This window comes from Cynoglossus semilaevis, chromosome 1, assembly GCF_000523025.1.
Source record: "Cynoglossus semilaevis isolate Cse_v1.0 chromosome 1, Cse_v1.0, whole genome shotgun sequence".
Classification (NCBI taxonomy): Eukaryota; Metazoa; Chordata; class Actinopteri; order Pleuronectiformes; family Cynoglossidae; genus Cynoglossus; species Cynoglossus semilaevis.
In genome coordinates, this window is record NC_024307.1 from 26,897,444 (window position 1) to 26,922,765 (window position 25,322).

The following is a 25,322-nucleotide window of genomic DNA, read 5'->3' on the forward strand; positions in this document are numbered from 1 at the left end:
AGGAACAATGCAGGAAATATCACGTCTGCAGATATGCACAGCTGTAAATCCTCCAGGATAACCTCATGCTTTGACAGCTGCTGAGTTATTTCATCAAAGTACCAGCTGGAGGAAGACCTGAGCCTGGAGATCAGCAGGGTCTGGTGCAGTCATGTGACTCTCACTTCCTCCTGCGTTCAGTAAAGTGTTCTTTTTGACTGCATGTAAGTGAGTCAGTGAGTTGAGGATGTGAACAGGCAGTTGCAACTTATATTTTACTCTCACGTCCAAAAAGAAGTGCCGAATTTACTGAAGATAAGAAATATATATTATATAACAAATATAGATTATAGTGGTCACAAACATACTTCATTAAAAATCAAATTTAGCACAGAGATATATCTAATGAAAATATCTACAGTTAGAGGGAAAACAAGTATAAATAAAAATAATCTGGTAAATTTAGGGAGAAGGATGACATTTTAGTAAACGAGCCATTGTTGGCTTAAATACAATAAGGCGCAACAAAACCCTAAAGCACTAAAAGCGTTTTTATGTCTTCAGCTATACTTGTACTCTACCTAGCGGCGATATGGTGTCGCTACAGCCTCAGTGTCTCAAGTTGTAATGATTCCAATTCGCCAGCAGGAGGCTGTACCACACAACGCTATAACTCCATACACATCGATTCAGGACCATGAAGACTGAATGGACATGTTGCTGGTTTGTAAACTGTAACTTTTCATTTATTGTTTGGTTCTACATACATTAAAGTTGGAAAACTAAAACGAGCCGTGATTCCCTCATGTGTGGCTTGTTTCTGCTGTTTGATAGACTTTTTCTTCTCGACTTTTCTCTGGCCTTGTTGCTCAGTTACGTTTGTTTATTGACTGTAAATTAACGAAATAATGACAGTAGCCTTATAAAGACTTCCCGGGAGGCGAAATTAATCATTAAAGGCAAAAACAGAACAGCTAACAGGCCAGAGAAGTCTTTATTTTAAGTTAAATAGTTCGAAACACAGAAGGATGCTAATTAGTTGGTAAAACGCAGCTGCTGGATCAAACTAACGGTCGAATTGAAGTTTTAAAAATGGCGTCTTAAGAATTTGTAGAATTCTCCTCTTTTTAAATATTGTTAATATGTTAAAAAATAGACCAGAAAGTTGATTTAGGTAAACTAACATTTGCTATGTATGTAACAGCCCTGTACTCTGTGTGTGTGTATATATATATATATATATATATATATATATTATATATATATATAGACACATATGTACATATATCCTCTTGTAAGTCGCTTTTTATAAAAGCGTCTGTTAAGTGCATAAATGCAAATACATATGTATCAACATGTGTATCAACTGTTTTTGTAGGATATGTACATATATACCGTAGTACTCATGTGCTTTCATTCTGGGCTATTTAAATTACTAGTAATTACTAGTAAAACAAATATTCCTCACCTCAGAAAACTTAGGATTGTTTTTAAATTGTGTGTAAATATACATTTCCACGTCTTGCATGCGAGATATTCATCGTCTTTTTTTTTTGTTGGCTTCCCACAGCTGTGAGGGAAAAAAAGTCTTAATTTTTGTTTTTGAATGTGTGCCTCTAAAAACAGCCACTAAATTGTGTGGCATTTAGGAGAGGCAGACATTAAATTGTATCTGTGGCAGACTGAATGACCATGGCTGCTCATTTGTGCTGTCTTTTTTGTATTTTTGTTTAATGTTATATCTTAAAAAATCCCATGTCTCGAATCAGATTTGAAATGGTTTGAAAGTAAATGAGTGGGAAAAAGTGAGTGGCTTGAACACACAGTCCAGTTTGTCACGTATTGTTCTGAACTGCTGATTTTCTTTCCCAACAAAGAAAAACACTGTGGAGAGGAAGAAAACATCGTCAGTTCTTGATAGAACTTGTTCTTTATCTGTAAATGTTCTCAGTTCTCCAACAGATATTTTCTACTCTACCTCACAGACGTACGTGTCCAAGATGTGCACCCCACCCCCCCTGCAGGGTTTGGAGAGAGACACGCACACTGCAAACTGCTGACCCCCGTCTCCTCAGGGACCCCCAAGAAAGTCTGGTGAGGGGTCTCCAGTGCCGAAAAGCAGGAAGTCACAGCTGTGCTCATCCCCCTTTCCACCATATGTGAGTGTGAGTTTGGGAACTCAAAAGTAAATGTGGGTCATTTCATGATCATGTGTGCGTGAGAGTCAGCGTGTATTTGTGTGTGTGAATGATTAAGTGTATATCTCTCTCTCTGTGTGTGTGTGTGTGTGTGTGTGTGAGTCAGTCATCTCTGGTTGTTAATGTTTTTGTCTCTGCTCCTTGATCTAATCAATTTAACTTTGAACTTTATTCCCACTACCCCACTGTGGTGAAGAGGGACAGTACAGTATATGTTTAGGTAGTGTGTCTTTTCTTTCTGATTTAAATATATAAATGTAAATTATATGTAGGCCATGTTTCCAGAAAACTTAGATTTGTAGTTTGTAGGAATTTGAATGTGTGACTCTTGGCAGATGCTCCTTTTATACCCAGTCTTGTTAACCAAACCTATGAACAGCCAACCAGGTGGAACATCTGGTGTTCCATGGAGGTCTTTGTCTGTCTTACTTTGGTGTGTATTATAATATACAGTATAATCATGATTTAGATAGTGACCCAGCCTGTGTGGTATGTGGATTCATGAACACAGTCTGTATCAAGGTGAATGATGTCATGTCATGATGTTACAGAGTGCAGTGAACTTCCTGTTTCTCTGGGACAATCATGAAAACCCAGATGTCTCCACCGTCTCCACCGATGTGCAGCTCTGATCTGAGCCTCTGCAGCAGCACTAGATGAAACTCATCATTTGCAGATAAAATGTCTGCACATTTTTCTTCTGTCTTCTTCTTTTTCTTGTTTCTGCTCGTACTTTCTTCTTATGGTCCTGTAGTTCCTTCACAGCTGCTGTAAATCTCCTTTAATCTAACGAGCTCAGAGGTGCTGTAACAGTGACTGCCTTTGTCTTGGCCATAGATAAAACCACTGAAAGAAAACACAACAGGAGACACAGGGGAGCGGGGGGTGAGGAGGAGAGGATGAGAAGAGGGTGAAGAGCAGCGATGGTAAATCCCTTTAGTGCAGGTAGAAATAAACAGATCTATACAACAGTGAGAGTTTCTCCTCTCCTTTGTTCTTCTGTTAAAAAGAGTGAGTGATTTGTAATTTAGAATTTAGAACCTTTTATCTATTTTCCTTATTCTGTCTTTGCTCGGTCATTCAGTTCATAAATCGACTCTCGCTCGCTTTACTGCAGCTGCTGTTTGACAGGTTGATGCCAATCAAATCCTACTCACAAAACTGTCAGAGAGCGGGAGAGGTAGATAAATAAAAGGGAAGTCAAAGAGAGAGAGAGTGAAAGTGAGAGGGCAGGAAAAAGCAGAGAGATAATGGGAGAGTGGGAGGTGGCTGAAGAAGAGAAGGAGGTATAGGAGATGAAGAGTGGGGGGAAAAAAATGACTTCACAGTCGAGAGTGGACGGCCCCCTTTTCCCCCTTCAGCCTCTCTCTTCTCTCGCTGTCAACTTTTTCCCTCCTCCTTCCTCTTTCTCTTCCACCTCCTCCTGTGTGTGTGTTTTTGAAATGATTTGGGGAGAAGAGAGGAATGAGCAATCGCAGCTGAGCTGACGGTGCAGGCAGGAGCGTCACACAAGCCAGAGGAGCCTGAGGCACTGGGACAGGCTGAGGAGACTTTAGGAGAGGGATTTTAGATCTGATGTCCAGGACAGACAGTGGAGACAGACTTTAATAATATATTTACATATAGAAATATAGTGTCATTTTATAGCCAGGCAGAGAGGCAGAAATCTGCTGTGTATTCTTCACACTTTTTCAAAACTGGATTAAACTTTTCTTTTTGTTAACAGATGAAAAGAAGAGACTTTGAATAAACAGAAGCAGCTTCTTCATCCAACAATGCTTCTGAGGAACTTTTCTCCAGACTGTTGGCATGCCTCTGGACTCTGACGCAACAATACGACAGACATTTTCATTCATTTCCACTTAAGGAGCCTGACTGATTTTTTTTGTCTTCCTATATAAGTTAACGTCCTCTAGTGCAGGTGTTGTGCTGACTCGGCATGTTTTCTCAAAGGGACTCTATAAAACCGTCATGGACTTTTTGTATTCTTCTAGTTTTCTGCTTCCTGGATGTATGGACCACAGCTTGGCCCGATGTCCGACAGTCAGAACCTCAGACAAAGTCCCGCCGCTCCAGGCAAATGTCTTCACTCACATTGACCTCCACCTCCTCCATATCCTCCTCATCATCACCTGGCAACCTGTCGGAGAGTGCCGAGAACAAAGTGGCACGCCTAGGACAAGCTTTCAAGCGCAACCTCCGCGAGCTTCGTGAGAAAAGCGCCTGCCTTGACCTGGTTTTCCTGGTGGATGAGTCTTCCAGCGTGGGGGCCACCAACTTCCTGAGTGAGCTCCGGTTCATACGGAAGATGCTGTCAGACTTCCCTGTAGCACCAGAGAACACCAGGGTGGCGGTAGTCACCTTCTCTTCCAAGACGCACGTGTTGACCAGGGTGGACCACATCACCACGCCCAAGTCCCACCATCACAAGTGTTCTCTGTTCAACAAGGAGATCCCAGCCATCAACTACAGAGGGGGGGGCACTTACACCAAAGGAGCCTTCCAGAGGGCAGCGGTGAGTCACATCTGTAGATCTGGTGAAAGTGTGAATGTGCACGATTGACTTCATGTCTTTGTCAGGTTTGACCTGTTCTCCTAACTTATTAATAAGGCTGTTGGTCAGCACTTAGCTGTGATTTCACAAAGTGACTGTGGTGCAGTGGGTTGATGGTAATGAGGCTCAACATACAGTATCTTTGTTTCTGCTGCTTCCTCTAAATTACACAGCAGCAGCAGAGAGTCAGGACAAGCCACTCACCAGCTAATGGTTCAAGTCTCCAGTCAAAGTCTGAGAGAGTTTAGACCCAGACAGATCCAAACTTACTCCTGTAAAGATGGACCATCAGAAAGAGGATATGTCCTTATTCTGAACTGCTTCGTTTCTGATAAACTCTAATGTTTAGAAAAAATGTTTTGTTATAGGTTAAGGAGTACTTAACTAGTAGTGCAGGTCTGGCCTTTCTGGTAAAGTGTGTTTTTTAATTACTGACAAACTCCTTTGTATCAAAGCAGTTCTGGATATTCACTAAACAGTAGTCTCACAGGTTATGTGCCCACCATTAGAGAAGCAGAGATTGTTGGGGTTACACATGGTCACGTTGCGTCAAAATGTCAGCTTTATTATGGTTTGTTGATTTGGGCTGCCTGACACTGGGCAGCATGAACACACAGTTCATCTGTTAAGTCCAAACAGTCCAGCTGGAAAGGCTGTTTTAGTGGTTCCAAAGCTGGTAACAGGTATGTGTACACAACCAGCTGTGGTACATGCGCACACAAATACACAGTGAAAGTATTTTGAGAGTAGTGAACAGTACAGAATTCAGCAGCTGCCCGGCTCCTCTAAAGCAGCTAATAAAAGCCATAAACATAATTCAACTAATTTCTGTTATTCTGGCCTTGCATGAAAGGAGAAGTGGTAAAAATCATGGCAGTCTGACAAATATGGAAAGTCAGTGTTTTGACTGCAGTCAGCTGAAAAACAGATTATTCAAATTTTATAGACTTAAATGCTATTGCATATAAAAATAGGCTAATATCTGCTCAAATTGCACAACTTGATGTTGGCTCTGGCAGCATCATCTGCTTCATGTCAATGATGTGGTTTTTTAAAAACGATGGTTAAAGTGCAGCAGGGAGCCTATAAACATCAAGAATAAATAGATTTTAAAAAATACCCAACTATTAACAGTTAAGTTAATGTTTTTCAAAAACAAAACACTCATTGTATTTGTGTATGTGTTTACACATAGACAATGTCATCTCTAAATGTGTTTAAAGCCTATTTAGATGAACGCCAGACAACGCCAAAGCCTAGTCTGTAGACATCTTGATTCACCGGACCAGCCCTTACTATATGTGTCTAGTACTCATGAGTCTGTGCCCAATGTAGCCTCACATTTCTGTTGGCTAAAAGGAGTGGGGCCTGATGTGGTCTAAACCATACACCTCAAAAATCCTCCTGTTGTGCACTTTGAGAAACTTTCCTGCAGACCATAGTTGTAAAGAGTGGTCATCTCAGTGACTGCACTGCCTGTAAGCTCCGACCAGTCTGACCATTCTCTGACCTCTCATCAAAAAGGTGTTTCTGTCTCCCGAACCAGTGCTCATTGTGGGTTTTTGCACCAGTGCCAAACTCTAAAAGGCTGGTTTATGTAAAGGGTTCTGTGAGATTGAGTAAAGCCTCTGTCCTTACTCTGGGGGTTTCATGCCTCGCACCACTGCCTTCTGTGTTGTCTGCTTGGGTAATTGCTTAAATATGCTGGGGAGGAGATATGACGTCTATTTACACTCCACAAAAAGCATCATGTCAATCTAGTCTTAAGACCAAAAGGACAGGTCACTTGATTTTTGACATTTACAGCCTTGGTTTTATGCCTGTTTAAAACCATCAGCCTTTGACCAAATCCTGTGTCTTACTGCTGAAAGCTTGGTCCTCAGGACAGGTTTTCAGCTCACTCCATTTACTTAAGTGCTGATAAGAAGCCTTCTGGCCACGGCCCAGGTCTTAAAGACTGCAACGGCACTACGAACAGACTCTGCTGGGGGAACTTTAATGCCCTATCAAAATTCACAAAGGCTCTGAGTGTTTTTGGTCATTTATCAAGTGATGTAGTAGAATAAATCATCAAAGATGACGGGTCATACTGCTGCTTAGGCTCTTAGGTTGGCAGTTGTTGATGAAACGTCTGATTAAAATACCAAGAATAACAGCCAACAAAGGATCCTCTATCACATTTGCACCGTGAGAGTTCGTAGGTTGACGTAAGAGATGCGTGAGTAATGGGAAACCTACGTGTCGTCTACACAGAGCTGAGACTTTTTGGGAGGGAAAGAAAAATGACTGTAGCCGATTGAACAGGAGACACAATTCATCAGCCGTTCCTCCAGAAACCATCGATCCATCCTGATTATCAGCGGGACTCTGCATGATTGAGGAAGGGATGAAAACACTTTGAATTTGAAAGGGAGAAAACTACAGTGAAAATACATTGTGAGTTGTAATTTGACCATTTTTCATTGTAATGATTGTATCCATCTTTGATGAACTTGTGCATCTATTTTTGGAAGAAAAAGACACAGTGAAGGTAGAAGGCTGAGGATAATTAAGAATTATTGAAGAATAACCATAACAGTGATTTTATCTGTTATTCTCTTGGCTGTAGAAAGACGGATTCCATTAAGGGAGACATTTTTCCACCAGCTGTGCATGTAGAGACAAGAGCTCTCCACTTCAACTGTCACACACTTCAACATCTGCTCACCTCATACATCACAGTAGTTTTAAAGCATCAGTGATCACGGCTCCCAATATCAGTGGCTGTAGAATGAACCTGATCACAACAAAGTTAATAAGGTTCATTAGGGGTATGCAGCCTCTTTGAGGCTAAATACCAGGACTTCCCAGTAGTCAGTCAGAACTGAAGAAGCCTCTTGGATGAGAGGTGAAACGTCTTTGTGAAACGTATTCCCTCCAATGCCCTTGATGTTACTATTTTTGGATAAGATGACTGAGAACCTACACAGACATGGTTGAGATGGTTTGGTCGTGCTGTAGAGGGAGGACGGAAGGACAAAAAGGTGCTGTTGTAGCAGTGAAGGAGGATGATCCAACCTTTTTTTTTCTCTTTCTCTAGAATTTATATATGAATTTGTGCCAAATATACACCCTTCCTCACACTGCATCAGCTTGTGCTTGATTCAAAGTCATTAACTGCCAGTTTTTAGAGTGTCACAGTGTCAGATTTGATTATGTAAATGATTTAAAACAATATATTAGAAGAGCCTTTTTTTAACCTGGATTATAACTGTGCCAGTCTGTCTGTTCTGCACATGGAGAGAGCACCATTTCCAGAATGTTAGACTGTCAGGGCTGCTCATCATATTATCTGAAGTCTTTCCATACTGTTGCCAATCCAATAGTAACAACTGCAGTAAGAAAGAAACTGTCTGAAGTTCAGTGACTCTTTCATTGATGAAAAGCAGGGTGGAATAATGTAGACAAGAGTAAAAGTCATAGTTTAGGAGCTCATTAAGACTCTGTCTTTCCTCAGCCTCACAGCACATGTGATAACCTTATAACTGAGGTCATCACTCAGAGTCTAGTCAACCTACATCATTCATAAGAGCTGGACAAGTAGCTACATGACCTGCAACAAAAAAGTCCAAGACTGTACGTTTAATAATTTTACTTTCTAGAATGTTAGCAAAAATTTCCTGCTAAATACAATTTATGCAGCTTGTTGATTTTAATATTTCACAAAAACCTCTGACAAATATGATTGGTAGATAATGTCAAAGGTCAGCACTATCTGTTTAGTCAGCAGTAATTTAAGTATCCAAATAGTAGAAAATTTGACTGGCCTTTTAAAAAAAACTGCTTGTTTTCTTGTCTGAACTTTTGTCTCCATACTGAAGATTTACCTCCAGTTAAGAGTGAGTTGCTAATAAATCCCCACATCTGAAGGCAGAGTCGGCTTTGGCAAATAAAAGGTTGAGATTTAAAAGTCACTGTCAGTCTGCAGTTACATAAGATACAGACAGAGGAGCAGTGGGTGAGGAGAAATGATGAAAGAAAAACATTGTGGAGAAAGATGGAGGAAAGAGGAAAAAAATGCAGAAAACTAAAGAGGGAAGCCCTGGACTGACAGAGGAATGTGGCTCAGAGCTCTGACTGCTGTGACTCAGTACTGGAGCAGGAGACCTGCATTAAAAAGAGTTCTCTGCTCAGCTTTTGTGTTTCTGTGGCCTGAGTTTATAAAAGTTGGAATCAGAGCTGTGTTATTTTCACTCACACACAGACAGTCGGAGCCGCAGGTCGTAACATGCCTGTCACCATATGTATGTCAGTCAAAGGGTTCATATTGTAGACATAACACTAGAGCGTGAACATGTGTGAAAATGTCTGGGTCTTTTCATTCACAGATTTACTGTGTCTAAATGAACCTTTAACTTTGACAGCTGTTGGAATTTGCAGCTGTAAACATCAACAGTATGAATGGTCAATCCAACAGGAGTCATGTGGTAAATCCATTATCATACGATTGAACAATAGTCAGTCCAAAAATCCCTTTTGCTGAGTGAGTGATAAATGATTCAACTCTTTAAATAAATCAATGATGTTTTCTCCAGATTTGTTTTTAATTCCTGGGCCCGTCTTCATCTGTTTGATTCCATGTTGATGCTTTACTTGTCACCCACTCGTCTAAAGTCGTGAGGCAAGTTCCAACTCTACCGAGTTTTGCCAGACCACAATAGGTGAAATAAGTAAAGAGGGCTGAGTGTGTGAGGACCAATTCCCATTCAAGGAAGTCAATGCTTGAGAAATTAAATTTGAAATAAAACACACATCAGTGGTATTTTTTTTTGAATTATGTCTCTTTATCTGTAGCCTTTCTTCTTACTTTTTAATACGGACAGGCCAACTCTAGTAAATTTGATGATGCGGGCCAAATATAATTACACTGCGGGCCAGATTTGGCCCCTGGGCCCAAGTTTGACACATGTGCATTACAGCCATAATATTCAGGAACTTAAATACAGTTGGTGACATGAACCAAGATTAGTTTGTTTATATTTGGAGATGAACTGTAGGTCTCTCATACATTCTTTAGACTCATTGTAAACACACTTAAAGTCTGAGCTTTTTTATAAATGTTCCTAATTAGACAGTACTGTAGTGCATCAAATAAGTGTTCAAAATGAGCTGGTTTAATTGTCTGAATACAGGAACATTTAGTCTACATGGGGGATGTTAAATATTAAACACAATTTCAGTTGCTAGCAAGCGGTATTTTTTAGGCTTTATTATTTCAGTAATTTTTACTTATTATTATTTTTTATTAAAAGCGGGTTTGAAACTCTTGTAGTATTTGCGCTGAGCTGGTGGCTGCAGTTTCAGTGCAGTGGATGCAAACGAGGTCCCTTTGCAACAAATAAAATGAAATGAAAGCAAGGTGCATCTCTTTGATCAGCTCCCCGTGGCTGGAGCCAGTCCTGATAACGTGATAAGAGAGAACCCTGTTTCCTGTCTAAGAAACTGCCACTTCCCACCCTCTCACCCTTAATCATTTCCTCCCACACACTGTGTCTGCTTCTTCCCTCTATTCCACCTCCTCCTCCTCAGTCTCAGTATCGGGGGGTCTGAAGCAGGAATTGTTGAAAGAGAAGAATAGAGCAGTCAAGTTGCTTTACTGACCAGCCAAAAAAGAAAAAGAAAGACAACCCTGATAAGACCACACAGCACACAGCAACGTCCATAGACTCAAATGTTTTGAGTTAACAGGAGGACGTGGGTCATTGCCCCTTCTGGATGGAGCACCTTATGAATGTGTTAGGTGGTTAATTGGGAAAAAATGTATTTGCTTTTATTTCCAACATGTCCAATGATGATGTAGGTAAATTAAGATACTGACATTCATGAATTGAAAGTGTGTTTCCTTCTTTGAACACACACCTGTGTTCAAAGAAGCCCTCACCTGGTCCTGCTGCTTCTTTGTCTGTAATGACTCTTTGTGTCAGTAATATTCTCCTCCTCTCTCCTCAACCTCAAATATTCTTTTTTCCACACTTCTGACTAAACTATTCCTGGTCACTGCTGACATTCTCACTACTCAAGTTTCCAGGGAAGAAACTTTGAAGTAGATTTCATCATTTCCTCCTCTCTCTTTAAGAAACCATCTCAGTATTTGACTGTTAAATAACAACATTTTCATACAGGGTATTACTCTGTCAGGCTTTTTAAATACTGTATTTCTTGGCATTGTGCACAGTTTCTTGAATTTCATGACGTAAGCAACAAATGACTTGACTGAATCACTCCCGCTTGTTTTGTCTGATATAAAACAGTGGCACCTCTGTAGTTCTGAGGGCAGGGACAAAATAATAGTTCTTTCCTATGTAATTCACCGGCTAATAATCATTTGGTGCAAAGAGACTAGGCATTTTTCCCAGGTTTTCATTCCTACCAACTGGTGTGTTCTGCAGTAACTACTAAGAAGATCAATTCTGAATGTGTCCTGATATGATTTCACTGCAGCCTGTCTGCTCTGGTCTAATTGGACAGACAATATTTGGCATTCTGTCTTCACAGCACCTCTGTCTGTTTCTTCTCTCGTCACACTCCACTCTGAAATGGATAGTGAAAATTTTCCACAGACAGGAGCCTATTTATCCAACCTCTAAATGTTGGGATGACCCCGAGGCGATTGTCTCTCACGTTCGCACTGTGGCTGAAAGCCACGAAAAATTCAGCAGAAAAGTCTGATGTAACTGACCTTAGATGAAAAGCCGTTCAGTTTGTAGACAGTATCACAAAAGAGGGATTCTGTGTGTGGCAGGTAATTAAATTAAAATATGAAGATGCTGTAACAGAAGGAAGAACACGGTGTCATTTACTGCTGATCCTTCTTTACATCCAACTTTTGGCTAATGTTTAATTAATTAATTAATTAGTCTGACTGTTTTATTTGTTATCACACTTGTTACCTCATTGATTTTCAGAAAGGTTGACAAGTCAGCCAGGCTCAATGGTCATGGACACTGGAAAGGTTTTGGAATACTTTCCAATCAACACCTATGATCCAGTTCATTTGTTCAAGTCTGACATTTTCTGATTTACATTCTCAGTAAACATCATTAATGGCTTTGATTTGTTTCAAACCTTCTGGTCCGAATCATTTTTATAGATTTTCCAAATGCTGCAAATCTCATTTGGAACAAAATTTATTATTTTTTAAAGACTAAACCCAAGGTCATCAGTTTGTCCAACAGTTCCTCAAGCGTCCAGGGTTCCATCCAATCTGCATCCACTGAATCAGCCGCAGATTTGGCCTTCATTTTCTGCAAATGATTCCACAGATCAGTTTTCGACCTGCATTGTAAACAGCTATAAATGTGAAGACGGAGTCAGAAAAACCCCAGTCTTAGGTTTCACCTCCCTGTCTCACTGTGTTGAAAAGTCCTAGTGTTGAGTAGTGAGGCCAACGCCTTCAAACATGTTGTACTGTATGATAAGGTTTCCAAGTAATTTCTAATTAATTTGAGCCGTCTCCTGGTGGTGACTCATGTATCTACACGTGTCAGACAGCTGTGAGTGAAGTAGAGAAGATAATCGGTTTGTACAGTTATGTTCAGCTGTCAGACAAACCTGAAAGTGTTACAACAAAATAGTCTTAGTTGTTTCTAGGCTTTGCCCAAAGCTTATAGAAGCATTAACTACTTCTGAGCTCATCACTGATGTATTGACAGTTGAACTTACATCTGAAGCATGTGCAGACTCTTTATGTAACATCATTCATCCAGTATGACTGAAGTGAGTAGATCAGGCCGTTATCTCAGGACTCTAGTTGATGTTGGTTAAACTTCACAATCAGTGTGTTGTAGTTGATGATAGTGAGTGAGAGTGCTTACTATAATAACCATTTTATTATTTGAGATTTTTATGGAGCTGCCAACATAACAAACATGTATTTCTATTTCATTATTTTATGAAGCCAATGCCAGTCATCCTGTCAAACATGCGTTCATGAAAATCCAAACTTAAAATAACCATCATCATACAGTATTTCCACTATTTTACAACTTGTCTGTTTTTAGAACTTGAGGACTTATTGGTCTGAGTGCTGGAAACACACTGATTCATTTAAAATCAGATTAAAATAATTAAATATATCTCCAGAGGTCTTCTGTTGATAACCATACCATCCTGTTAAATCCAGGTTCTCTGAAGAATAGTCTACTTAACAAAATAAAAATGTGTCAAACAAGTTCAAATCCAGGTTAGTTTCTCACCTCACTGAGCCGGGCTGGAAATGTCACCTTGTGGTTTTCATTAAAATACAGATATATCCAGATACAGTCAAGCTCAGCCAAACCACCTCCAGTCTATCAGAAGGGGGTTTCCAAAAGTATGTGACCAGTCGAACTTCTGAAGGAGGATCTTGGCACCGCAAGGGTTTAAAGGGAACTGATTCAATTTTATCCCTGCTTGTCACCCTTTTATTCTGTAATGGATGTTGGCCGTGGTACAGAACCATTACAAAGATCACATTGTCTTCACTGATTTTGTAGCTTTGGAAAAAAGCTGTCACTGATCACAATGGCAGACCCATTTCAATGGCTGAAAATACAGGAGATGTGGGTGGGACTCAGACATCTGGATCCAGACTCCATCAGAGAAACTGTGCTTGTGTTTCTCTCTAACGGCCTGTTGTTTTTCTCATCAGATCTATGGACTTGTCAAAGCAAGAAACCTGCAGATGTAAACAATAACATTTAAACCAGGCAGTCTATGCTGGCGTGAATGCATATTAGTGGAAAAAGCATGTGGCTGATTAGTAAAACGATGAAATGGCTCTTTTGGTGTTGACAATTGGAGACCCCTGACATCAAAGCATGAGATAGGGGCTTTGGTGACACATGGAGGGAGCAGACAAAAGAAGAGTTTTATCTATTCTGTTAGCAGAAATGGAGCCTCTGGTTGATTCTCCTTTTATACCCAGTGTTGATTCACTTACCTTCTGTCTTTTTGGTCAGAGGTTGAGTCGTTTGCACATATAAACTCAGACACATACAGATTCTCCACCACTGAAAACACTGCTCAGCTTTGGGAAGAAAAAAAAAGTTAATCCTCCGTCAGGGAGGTCAGAGGTCAGGGAGGTGTTAGACTAGACAGGAACTAACTGTCAGCAGCTCTAGCTGTCTGTACTGCTGAAGCCAAAGCTCCTTTAAATATTTGAGTGTACTCGGTTCTGTCACTCAGCTGCATATATTCAAATCTACTCATTTCAGATATATGTGACCATGTGCAGGAAGCACCTGGATAATTGAGAATCCAGGTGTTGAAATAGGTGTTGAAATATGATGATGATGATGATGATGATGATGATGATGATGATGATGATGATGATGATGATGAAGTCAGGATGTGGCAGATGGCAGAATAAAGAGTCGCTTGGCTGCATAGAGAAAAAAATGGTTTTAACTGCATCAGTGTTTCAGTGCAATCAGAAAGACAGGCAAACGTTATTTATAGAATTTCAATTGTAGACAGAGAACCAACTTTGTAGGTCTGATAAAACAGTCCTTCTAAGGGAACTGTCATCTTAAAAAACAGCAGCTTCATCACTGAGGTCAAACTAAATCTTCAAAGCTGTGAAAATAAAATCTGAATTTCTTTTGGCACAGTCAGATTAGGATTTACCAAAAGAATGATGAACTGGCAGGTGAGTCACCAAAACTATTACAGACGCAGTCAGAAGTGGCAAACTTTCCTATGGAATGAGGCATGTTAATCTATTAGTAAACCGCCTGCTATGCTGAGGTTAAGAGACGACGGTGCCAGGTTCCACTGGTTTGTTGTTTTTCTGTGTGCGTGTGCCTATGAATGTGTGTGTGAGAGAAGCACCTAAAAGTGAACCTACAGATCCTGTTTTCATTTTATTATTATTATTATTTGAGCAGTTGTTCTTGTATTTTCAAATAGCCCAGGTTGTGCAGTGCTTTAGTTGTTGGAGTCAATATGTGTTTTCTTTTGGTTGAACTTCTATCAGTTTGAAGTGCTGTGTGTTCCTCAGATATTCAATCACAGAAACACAAAAGCAAACATCCATTTCAGTTTTCAGCAGACAGAGCTGCCTGTCATTGTGCTGACACGTGTTCCATAAATCAAGTTCAGTTCTGGGGCTTCAGCTTGTCTTGAAAAAGAGTACCCCTGGTACCTGCCAACTTTCATGTATCAGCCTTTTCTGTGTTTGTGGTCGGCTGTCTGCTCGGAGGTGTAGCTCAGTGAGAGAACAGCATGTTCCTCCTTTATGGTTGGTGGTAAATGTGTAAGGATGAAACTCTGGAGACCTATGGCCAACAGCAGTCAACTAATTTTTGGGAAATTAGTTGACTGTTTGTGTTTGTTAGGTGAGGTTGGAGAACCAGTGCAGTATGTGTAACAGCTACTTAGACTTTGCTGATCTTGTGATTTACAGTTGGCAGGTTTTTGTATAAGGCCAGGCCAAAGAACTCCAGACCATACTACACCACCAAAAAAGACTCCTCACACACATTGACCTCCCGGCTTGGGTGTGTATCTTGCCAGTGAGGTTGAAGCCTCCCTACATTAATCTGTACCACAAACACCAACCTCTCTCAGTTACCTCGTTCGTCAGAGGAACTCTCCCCCACCAGCTGGTGCCAAGACAAACAAACCTCCTTGGAAGAAGAAAAAACGGGGAGGACAGAGAGAAAGTGGCCTGAGTCAGAACCACAAAGACAGCAACGGCAGACAGTCAACAAAACAAAAGGCTGTGTCTGTGAGTGTGGTCTGAGCCCAGTCTGGACAAGCTGGAATACATTTACTCAGTGCTTTATGAGGTTGACACTCCCCAAGTCATTTCTTACGGACCGTATATAAGGTCTTTGAACAACAGTCTGGAGTCAGGAAATGAACTGCTCTCCACCACAACGTTGAATCTGTTTATTTCCAAATCAAAGCTCAGCCGCAGAAATGACGCTGTGGCTTCTCTGTTTTTGGTTAGTGAGGTCACCGTGTCATGTATGACAATTATACTACATAACCTCAGTGATCTGTTCCTCTCCTCCACCTTATTTTCTGTCACTTTCAGAATAATGATTAAATATGGAAATTAATTGTTTCTGCTGTTTCATTTTACCTAGAAATTCAAATTATAAAAAAATTTGGTTTGGCTGTTTTTGGGTCTGCTCCAGTGCATCTGCTAGAAAATAAGACAGAATGAACTTGATAAAGTCTGTCACAAATCACAGGAAAAGAAAAGCCAATAAATATGATGTCATGTTTCCCATGTATCAATCAAAAATCCACTAAAAATAATGAACCTCTACTATAAAAAAGAAATACATTAATTTAATTAATGACAGTTTAGTGCTTTGTTTTTCTGTGTTTCATAAAGTTCTAACTTTTAGCTGTTTCTAGTTTTATTTGAATTATTTTTTCTGCTAAATTGTAGCTTTATTTTTTGGAGATTTCTGGGCTGACAAATGTTTTTTCTCTTAGAAAATATTGATTGTCTGCTGTTTCTGGGTGAAATGTTAACAGTGTTTTCACTGTTTTCGTAACCTTTTCTTTTTTTTTCAGACTTTATTTCTATTCATTTTAGCAGCTTTTTTGTTGTTGTTGTTGCTGACGTGTTTTCAAGTGGTTTCTCTCAATCTTAATACAATATATATTTGCACTATATTAGCACTCATTGTAACTTTTTTGTATTGCTTATGCCTAACTTAAAGAATCCTTTGGTTAGGATGTAAACATATTTAGAAATTGTATTTTAATCCAAACTTAGAATAAATAAATTTCAAAAGATCTAGCTACCAAATTAGCTTTTATAAACACTGGCCTTGAGGCTGTCAAGTGATGTTGTTATTGTCTGTTCCTAGTATTCAGAACAACCTTCTTCATCCCAGTACCAATAATGTCCTGTTTAATTGGACAATGATCGGTTCTGTCAGTCTTGTTAAGGCTTTTGCTTTGGATTTGTTGTAGATGCACAAACACAGTGGTTTGTTGGGAGACAGTGGGTGAAGTTTTGCATTCACTTTGATGAATGACGTTGTGACAGAAACACACAGTTGTCTGCTCCAGTGTGTCGTACAGTCAAGCCACTGTCCTGACACTCTTCATCCCACTACCTCGTCTGTCTCTGGGCCTTTTTTACAAGTCCTCATTACACAGGCAGACAGGCTTCAAACCACGTACTCACCACCACATTATGTCGTGGTGAACAGCCCGGTTGATGCCAAACTGGAAGCATTTTCCTGCAAAAGGCTCTTCTGTTCTCAGGAAAGGTTGTTTTCCCTCCCTAACCTTTTCCAATTCTGAGCCAGACAGGTTCAGAATTATCTGTGTTTTCTCTGTGTAACAGTGGTTTTTAAAACCCCTACTTAAAGTGATTGGTGAGTAATCTTAAATGTTTAAACTCCCTGTGTGTTGTCTTTCTGTCCAGCACAATATGTTAACTGGTGTAGACAATACCTGGGGAGGGCGGGGGGCTTTTTCTCTTCGACTGTGTCCTACTTTGTACCTATGTAGCCCATGTATGTGACATGTCGTCTGTTTAAGGCCGACAAGAACATGCTGACCGGGCGGTTCCCTCTGCAGGGAAACAGCTGTACTGTCTTTCATCTGTCACTGTCATTGTAGAGAACATTCTCTAGTCTATAAAAGACTAAACTGAAATATAAAATCATTCCTGTAGTCAAATAAAACTAAATACCATTGCATACTTCCACAGTGTGGCGGCCATCACGGAGGAGAGTTTTTCAGGTTTTGGTTTTATTTAAAAGATACTTTCCATGTGAGATTTACAACATCTGAAGATTGCCTCACTAACATCTGCCTTTTGAAAACATTTTTTTTTTTAGCCTCACCTCTGAAGGCAATGTTCTCTGACAATAAGTTCTTTGTTAAAAGAGTCTCTCTTCATTGCAGCAGCAAAAAAACAAAAAAAAAAAACAAACAACTTTTCATGACTCGCTCAAGTCTGGGATATAAAAACGTGACTGCTTTATCTCCGACGTGTCAAGTCTTTGAACATTGGTCAGTGCACTAAACTCTCACGAAAATGTACAAAATCAGACCGTGGTCTTTATTAAACACAGTTATCTCAAGGTACTGCCTTATAAGATACATTGTACCTTTGTGTGCCTGCTAGTTGGTTCTCATGAGAGAAGAAAACCCTACATGAAGCCAAAGAAAGAGTGGAGATGTGGGTGAAAGTCATATGTAGGAACGAGATGGATGGAGTTAAAGCCTGAAGACAAATGTTCACCTAATGCAGCCACAAGAACATGTGCTTGGCATTTGAGGAATCATTTGCTTCCGAATAAAATTGAACCACATTAAAAAGTTAAGAGAGTTAGAATAGTTGTCTATATATTTATTTTTCCGGTTTTCACCAGGAAAACCCAGAAGGCTCTTCCCATCAACAGTCCTGGTTTATCTCAGATATCTAAACTATGTGTCCCTGAGATGTTGCACAATGAAAAGCCAAAGTGCAGTGCACCGTCTGTAACTGACTTTGTGTGCATGTTGTTCTCTTAGGGCCCCGCAGAGTTGCTGCTGTTTGTCTTACCACCCGAGCCAAGAGCAGATACACTGTAAAAACAAGCCCTTTTTGCTTCCAACCTACAGGGTTAAATCTTTCCATTTGGATTCACGTGGGGTTTTTGTGGAGGCGTTGCATTAATTTTTTGTGTGACAGATCCGACAAAAGAATAAGGTTGTAATTGCTGGCTTTTGAAAGACTGCAGGTCTGATGTAGAGCAGTCTTGGTCAGTGACTCTTAATAGCAGTGACTCTTAATAGCAGTGACTCTTAATAGCAGTAGAAAAAGCCAATTGAGCAGGTTTTGACACAATCAAATATGTTGAACCCTGCTGTTGTACTTTATTTTAGCTGGTTCCTAATCACTTCAACCGCTGCATGAACAGATCCTGTCAGTTCTTGTCGTCCGCACCTTGACAAACTGATTCATTCATCTGAGGAGCTCATGTTTTAAACTGCAGTTATCAGAAAATAGGAAAGTCTTTGTCAGCATGTAGTTAGTGAATATCTGGTATGTGTACAGAGGAATCAATCAGAGCCATGACTGGAAGCTGGCAGCTAACATTACTGGAGGGTGTTTGGACTAATTCAGCCTTAAACATAGCCTTGGATTCACATCTGCTGGAGGTTGTGTTTTCTAAGAACATATGTACAGGTACAGGTCATTGGGTACAGTACAGAACATATATATATATATATACAGCTGCTGCTCTATAATTGGCTGAACAAGTGTGCCAATGGAATTGCCCATTGGTCGTGTATAAAAAGACAGACACAAGCTCCAAACATGGAACACTGGCTCTTCCTTCCGGCCGAAGACTGAGGCATGTTGAAGAGCAGATGGATTCTCCACTCTTACCACTGATCCCAGTGTTATCACCACAGCTTTGACAGATATTATCAGCTCCACACCAGACACACTTAAACTGCCACACTGCTTCTGCTGCTGTTGCCTCAGTGACTCTCCTTTAGACTAACACTGTCAAAGCCTTTAGACACTGAGGCCAAGTGTGTCCTAAAAAAACCCCAATAGCAAGTACAACAGCGTACAACAGCAACAGCTAGAACAGCAACAGCGTACAACAGCAACAGTGTACAACAGCAACAGCATACAACAGCGTTTTGATGAAACAAAGAAAAAACATTTTATTCTCTTCTACTTAGTGTTTACATTCTCTGTTTGACTTTTAAAATGTCAGTCTACTTAAATAAATGTAGGCTAATCCAGGCATCTGTTACCAATGTTCAGGCCTTAAGTCGTTAAGACTATCAGCACCATGTTCTTATTCCCACTGTGTGATGTTGCTTTTCACTGACTTAAGAAAAGACGTCAACGTTTTTAGGAAAGATACAAGAGAAGATATTCATCATCATCATCTTTACGGCATGTTGGCTGAGGATTATACTGTTCATGGCTGTTAACTTAGACTTCAGCTCCATTCCTTCTGCTTCCTCTTGATGTCATTGTTGGCATCAACTACATCTATGTGTTGTCGTCATAGTAGAGAAAATCTGATCCGTACACAAATTAAACTGATTTACAGCTAGAATTAGTCTGGGTGTGTCTTAAGATAAGGACAGTAGGAAAATATAGTTTTTATCTATTGGTAGATAGATGAAAAATTAATCATGTGATGCTTTTTAAATATGTTAAAAGAACATACTTTTTAATAGCTCTCTTGTTTGTGTGTTTGTCAAACTCAGTGACTGCATGTTCATGTGCTTGTTGGTGTGATGGAGCCTGGAGTGATCAGGTTCATGTCACAGTAGCCTGACGCCCTCGTCACACAAACTACCTCAGTGGTTCCAACCTTTTCTGGGTTGTGACCCCATTTTGACATCACAAATTACTGGTGACCCCAGAGACATTTTAGTAGCTGTCACATGTGCAGTCATGTGATCACAGCCTATTACTAGATTATACTAGATGTTTCAGGTGACCCCATTTAAAATTCAGGTCGTCTCCAAGGTTGGAAAACACTGCACTGGTTCCTGTGGTTGCCTTTATGCTTCAGACATGTGTTCCATCTGGTGGAATCTCAGCACCTACACCACCATTGACCTATCTCTAAGGTATGTCACCCTAACATAATCTTTAACACTTTGTAGGTTAAACCGAGGTGTTATAATAATAAATATAGTATAAATGCAGCCTATGTGCTTCTTATTAGTTAGCAGTTCATGTTGCCTTGCTCTTGTAATGGTATTATGAGAGCAGTACTCACAGACAACAGGAGTGACAGACTTCCATGTTCAAACTAGCCAGTAAATGATTTGACTGTGCTGACAGTTCGTGTCAGCTGGGGGCAGCAGTGGCTCTGTGTGCTGCACTGACTGCGGGGAGTTTAGTGCAGCAGAAAGCCTAAAGCTTTAAAGATCAGAGAAACCATGTCCTCCTCCTCTTCCATTCTCCCTCTTCCTCCCTCCATCCGTTTCCTCGCCTCACGGCCCTGTAATTATGTCACCGTTTGAAGCTTGGCCAATTAGACAATAAAGTCCAGAGCTGTGCTCTGCCGTCCCTCGGTGGTCACACCCTCTCCTGTCTCCTCTGTCTTCACCTCCTCTGTATTACAGTCTCTCCTCTGTGTGTGTAACAGAAAGCAGAAAGCACACGTCCTTTGTTATCCCTCATCACTATCACTGCTATAACTCTAGACAACACACCAGTGACCTTTCTGACCTTGGACTGTGTCAGTAGATAGCAGTGGAAGTGACTCCATGGGATTATTTCTTTTACTGCAGCAGCTCCTGCCTTTTCATCCACTGTTCACTGGTGTTGATCCACCAGTGTCTTCATTTAAAGCAGGCTTTCAACTAAACCAGACACTTTCAGCGTGGCCTCCTCAGCAGATGGTCCTGTGATTTTTAACTCCAGAGAAAATAAAGATATGTTTCTCTGACTTTAATGTCCTGTCTAATTGTATGTGTTGGATTGTAAACGGTGGCTAAAGTTAGTTTGGGAACTATAGCTGGTGTCTGGGGCGGACACAGCAGCCCGGTGTGTGTTGCCCAGTGGTTTTCGACCACTGGCGAGAAGCCTGTACTCTGCAGGAGAAATAACTACTATTGTAGAGCTTTCTCCTTTTTTTTCTTCTTCTTTTTCTTCACTCCCTCCTGCCTGCCCTGCCCTCGTTGCCTGTCCTGCTGATGTAGGGTTTTTAGGAACCCTAGAATTGAGGGCTGTTTTTAGTGGTTGTGTGTGACGTTCTTCGTTATTCAATTTACTCATGTCACCGGGGCAGGAGAGCTATGTTGGTAGCATCCTGGCAAGCAGATCAGTGTGTGGGATGTGTGTGTTTAAACACTGGAGCCACCAGGGTAAATGAGTGAGCATGACTACATTAACAGAGACAAAATCTGTCACCATAAAATTCTAGGTTCTTGCTGGTACGACGTCTACCCTTCCTCTCATAACTCAACCTGTCCAGCGTTTTCCTCCCCCCTCACAGCCATTGTGATATCACCCAAATCTCCCTTGCCAATTGTGCTCATTTTAAAATATAAATAAAACCATAATTTTAGGCCAGTTCTTTCCAGATGCAGGTTTTAACAGCAAACATTATCTCTTTTTATCCTCTTGATTGTGGCCATGTGTGTTGTGGACAGAAATGTCGACAGCACAAAAATCTGGAGTTTGTTTTGAGTCCTGTACTCTAACTTTGATGCTCTGGTCTTATCTCATCAGTATGAAATGTTATCCCGCGAAGCCTTCACTCTATGACTTCATGTTTTCCTCTTCCAACAGCAAATCCTGCGGAACTCCAGATCCAACGCCACCAAGGTTATTTTCCTGATCACTGATGGCTACTCCAACGGGGGAGACCCTCGGCCGGTGGCTGCAGCTTTGAGGGATCGAGGTGTTGAGATCTTCACTTTGGGCATCTGGCAGGGAAACATAAGGGAGCTCCACGACATGGCATCGCAACCCAAAGACCAGCACTGCTACCTGGTGCATAACTTTGCAGAGTTTGAGGCTCTGGCACGTCATGCTCTTCATGAAGGTCAGAACAACAAACGGATCCAACATTAGTTACTGCACACACACACACAGACACACACACAAGACTGAACACAAATAACAAGAATGATATATGTACTCCTAAGTCTAAATAGTCTAAACTACTACTGTGTTCATATTAAACTTTCTCTGCACGTTAAGGTACAAAATCTGCTTCTTCTAAACTCTTGAAATGACAGTCCTGGTGGAGACCAGTGTTTGAAGTCCATTGACTTTGACACTTGTTCTTGGTTTTTATGCCTTGTCCTTTTTTCCCCCTTTCTAATCTTTTTTCCGTTTTTCTTAATACTTTGCTCCATGGAGATAAATAAAAATATTTCAGTTTGAATCCTACTTAGAGTCACTTCCTGGAGTGAAGTCAGTGAACACAATATTTGGAGTCCACTCTGTTTGTAGTTTTTCCTCTGTCTTGGAGTCAGTGGACTCATAGGATCAGCGTCAGTGTAGACCACAGCCTCATGGTTCCTGATTCATTCAAACATTCTAAACGTTAACCTTGGTGATTCTGGAACTGCCCAGCTTCAAAACCCACATCAGGTTGGAACTTAATGCCCACTGATGGATGGTGAGTTTTTCTCCAACAAACAAAGAGCTACAGTATCAGCCCAGACATATGATGGCAGTCTTTGAGAAGATGACACAGACGAGAACTTGACTATAAACCTCATGAGGTTTAGCTGACAGGGGCTGCTTTAGGAAATCTCTCTCAGACATATAGTTGAGGCCTGAGGCTGACAGCCGTAGCCACACCATACACAGTTACATCAGATCCCATTAATGTTGAAGGTTCAGCGACTGTGGTCCGTCATCACCATCCTGACCTACAGCGGTGTCTTTCTGCTGAAGACTCTAACCCTGATAAAATACAAGCATTTACTTAGAAGAAAGCCAGACAATATTTTAAATACTCCGTGACACCATTTTATTTCACAGCAACTCCTTTTCTCTTATGTTTTGCCAACAGCCATTAGGTTTCATGTCGGGGCAAATCGAACAGAGTAGGGCACTTTTCCCACACTGGAGGGGAACTTCCCACAATTTTTGGGTTAAAAAGATTGAACCAGTTGCAGCCATAAAACTTAAAATATCACCGCAAAATATCGCAGTTGAGCACAGTGCTAAGTAGAAGGCTGTAAATCATACACACGCACTTGCAGGCTGTAAATGCATGTTCGCACACATGCTGCGGCACAACTCTGCCAACATTAGCCTCAAAGTAGAGACTTTCTTTCATTTCAGCTTCTCTGCAACAGTCTGTTCTTCCTGCCCTTTAACATCTTCTTTTTTTGACTTCCTAAAGGTAAATAATGGTGTAGTGTGACTGTCAAATGTAAAAGTTCGTTCCTATAAAATGTGAATGTATGTATCTGGGATGGCCAGATTTAAATTTGTGAAAAGTATTGATAAAATAACAACTGGGTCTTGACGGTGCTGGAAAGATGCCTTGAGAAAGGTGTGTAAACGTAGTATGTGGTGTGTAGATGCTGCAGCCTTTTCAAACGTAAACACCGTCTGTGGTCCAAGTGTTTGTTCTCTGGTGTGTTTGAAGTGTCCAGTGATGACTGTCTAACTTTGCCTCCTGCCGCTTTAATTACAGTCTCAATTACAAAAACCCAAAGCTGCCCTTCTGCAAATTACAGTATTTATTTCTCCATCATGACATGAAGTCAATGAACTGCAGCTACCCTGGTATTAAAGGCAGCTTAGCTGTTGGACAAATGTGTTTTCCTGCTCTGAGGAAAAACTGTTGGTTTAACAATTATGTCATTCTGAAAATGACAAGTGTTTTACTTGTTTTTCATGTATTTTCTCTCTTTTCGCCAGTCTTAATTGAATTTTAAAACACCTGATTTTCTGTGTGTGACTGTGTTTTCCTAACCACAGACCTCCCTACGGGGAGCTACATACAGGAGGATCTGTCCCGCTGCTCTTCTCTGTGTGAATCTGGCAGAGACTGCTGCGACCTGATGGCCAGCTGTAAGTGCGGCACACACACTGGCCAGTACGACTGCATCTGTGAGAAGGGACACTACGGGAAAGGTCTGCAGCACGAGTGCACAGGTAAGAAGCAAAGATAAGTCTGATAGAAGTTTGGGCTCGAGGTTTATATGGAGCAACATGTGGTTCCTTTGTGGTTTCGTTTAGAATTTCAAAACGCTTACTCTCTGACTTGGTTCTTGGGCTGGTTATACAGTGTGACAGATTAGTAAAGTTCTACTACTATTAATAGAAAATGTATCTTCATCAGGTTGGTGTATTTTAAACATTACTGTTTATGTTGCGTATTGTTTATGTATAGAGTTTCTTTCTAAACCTCGGTCAAGTCATTGTCCTCAGCATTATTAATCAGTCTACAGTCGGGTACAATTCAGTCAGCTTGTCAGTCATAGACTTGCTGACTGTTCTGATCTCAGTCAGGCTGGTCTGACACAAGCCAGGCCGCTGACCAGAGGTTGAGGCCTGGTTTAGGGAAACCCAGTCTCTTTCCAGCGATATGTATAAATGACAACACGTGTATTGACTGTGTACAACAATGAGTTGACGGGTGGTGGAATTATTGGAGCTACATTTCATGTCATTATGTTCATGGGATTGAATGTGTTAAGAATTTTCATTTGATCAATCCTCACAAATGAATTAACACTAATGTGTTGTTTTTGTGTGATGTGTGGCAGGTTGTTGAACACCTCCAAAATGTACATGATCCAAGTCACCAGAATTTGCACAATGTTTAATTCTGTTTCCTGTCCTTTCATATAGTCCAGCCTTTCTTTGGAAACGCTGTGATTGAGGCTTGCTTTGGTTAGGATTAATAAATGACCAATGTTACCGGTCAACATTGTTGAAAGACTCCACCTAGAACTGTCAGGTCAACACAGTCTTTACAACAACAGAATTACAACACTCTGCCAAGGCCACCCTGTTTCCCAATACATGTCAATGCACTCCCTTATCAAAGTCAAATAAGAGAAACTTACTAAACTACACAACACCCTGAATCTGATCTGTGTTTGAATCTCCACCAAACCCCAACAAGTTCTTCACTGGAACCAAAAAC

The 25,322-nt window shown here is 40.7% G+C and overlaps 1 protein-coding gene across 6 annotated transcripts in view; it reads left to right on the forward strand.

Annotated features, from left to right (window-relative positions):
• The first annotated feature begins 581 nt into the window (after nucleotides 1-581).
• The window catches only part of svep1 (sushi, von Willebrand factor type A, EGF and pentraxin domain containing 1), a 67,918-nt gene continuing 43,177 nt past the window's right edge, over nucleotides 582-25,322 (forward strand). Inside the window, exons 1-5 of one of the 6 annotated variants that reach the window (XM_025058637.1) lie at nucleotides 582-702; nucleotides 1,965-2,138; nucleotides 3,904-4,692; nucleotides 21,992-22,247; nucleotides 24,149-24,325. In XM_025058637.1, coding sequence (XP_024914405.1) covers nucleotides 4,117-4,692; nucleotides 21,992-22,247; nucleotides 24,149-24,325 — 1,009 coding nt within the window. In that variant the 5' untranslated portion in view covers nucleotides 582-702; nucleotides 1,965-2,138; nucleotides 3,904-4,116. Of the gene's footprint in view, nucleotides 703-1,964; nucleotides 2,139-3,385; nucleotides 4,693-21,991; nucleotides 22,248-24,148; nucleotides 24,326-25,322 lie in introns of those variants that run through there. The other 5 variants (XM_025058645.1, XM_025058639.1, XM_025058646.1 and 2 more) reach the window with 5 other exon arrangements.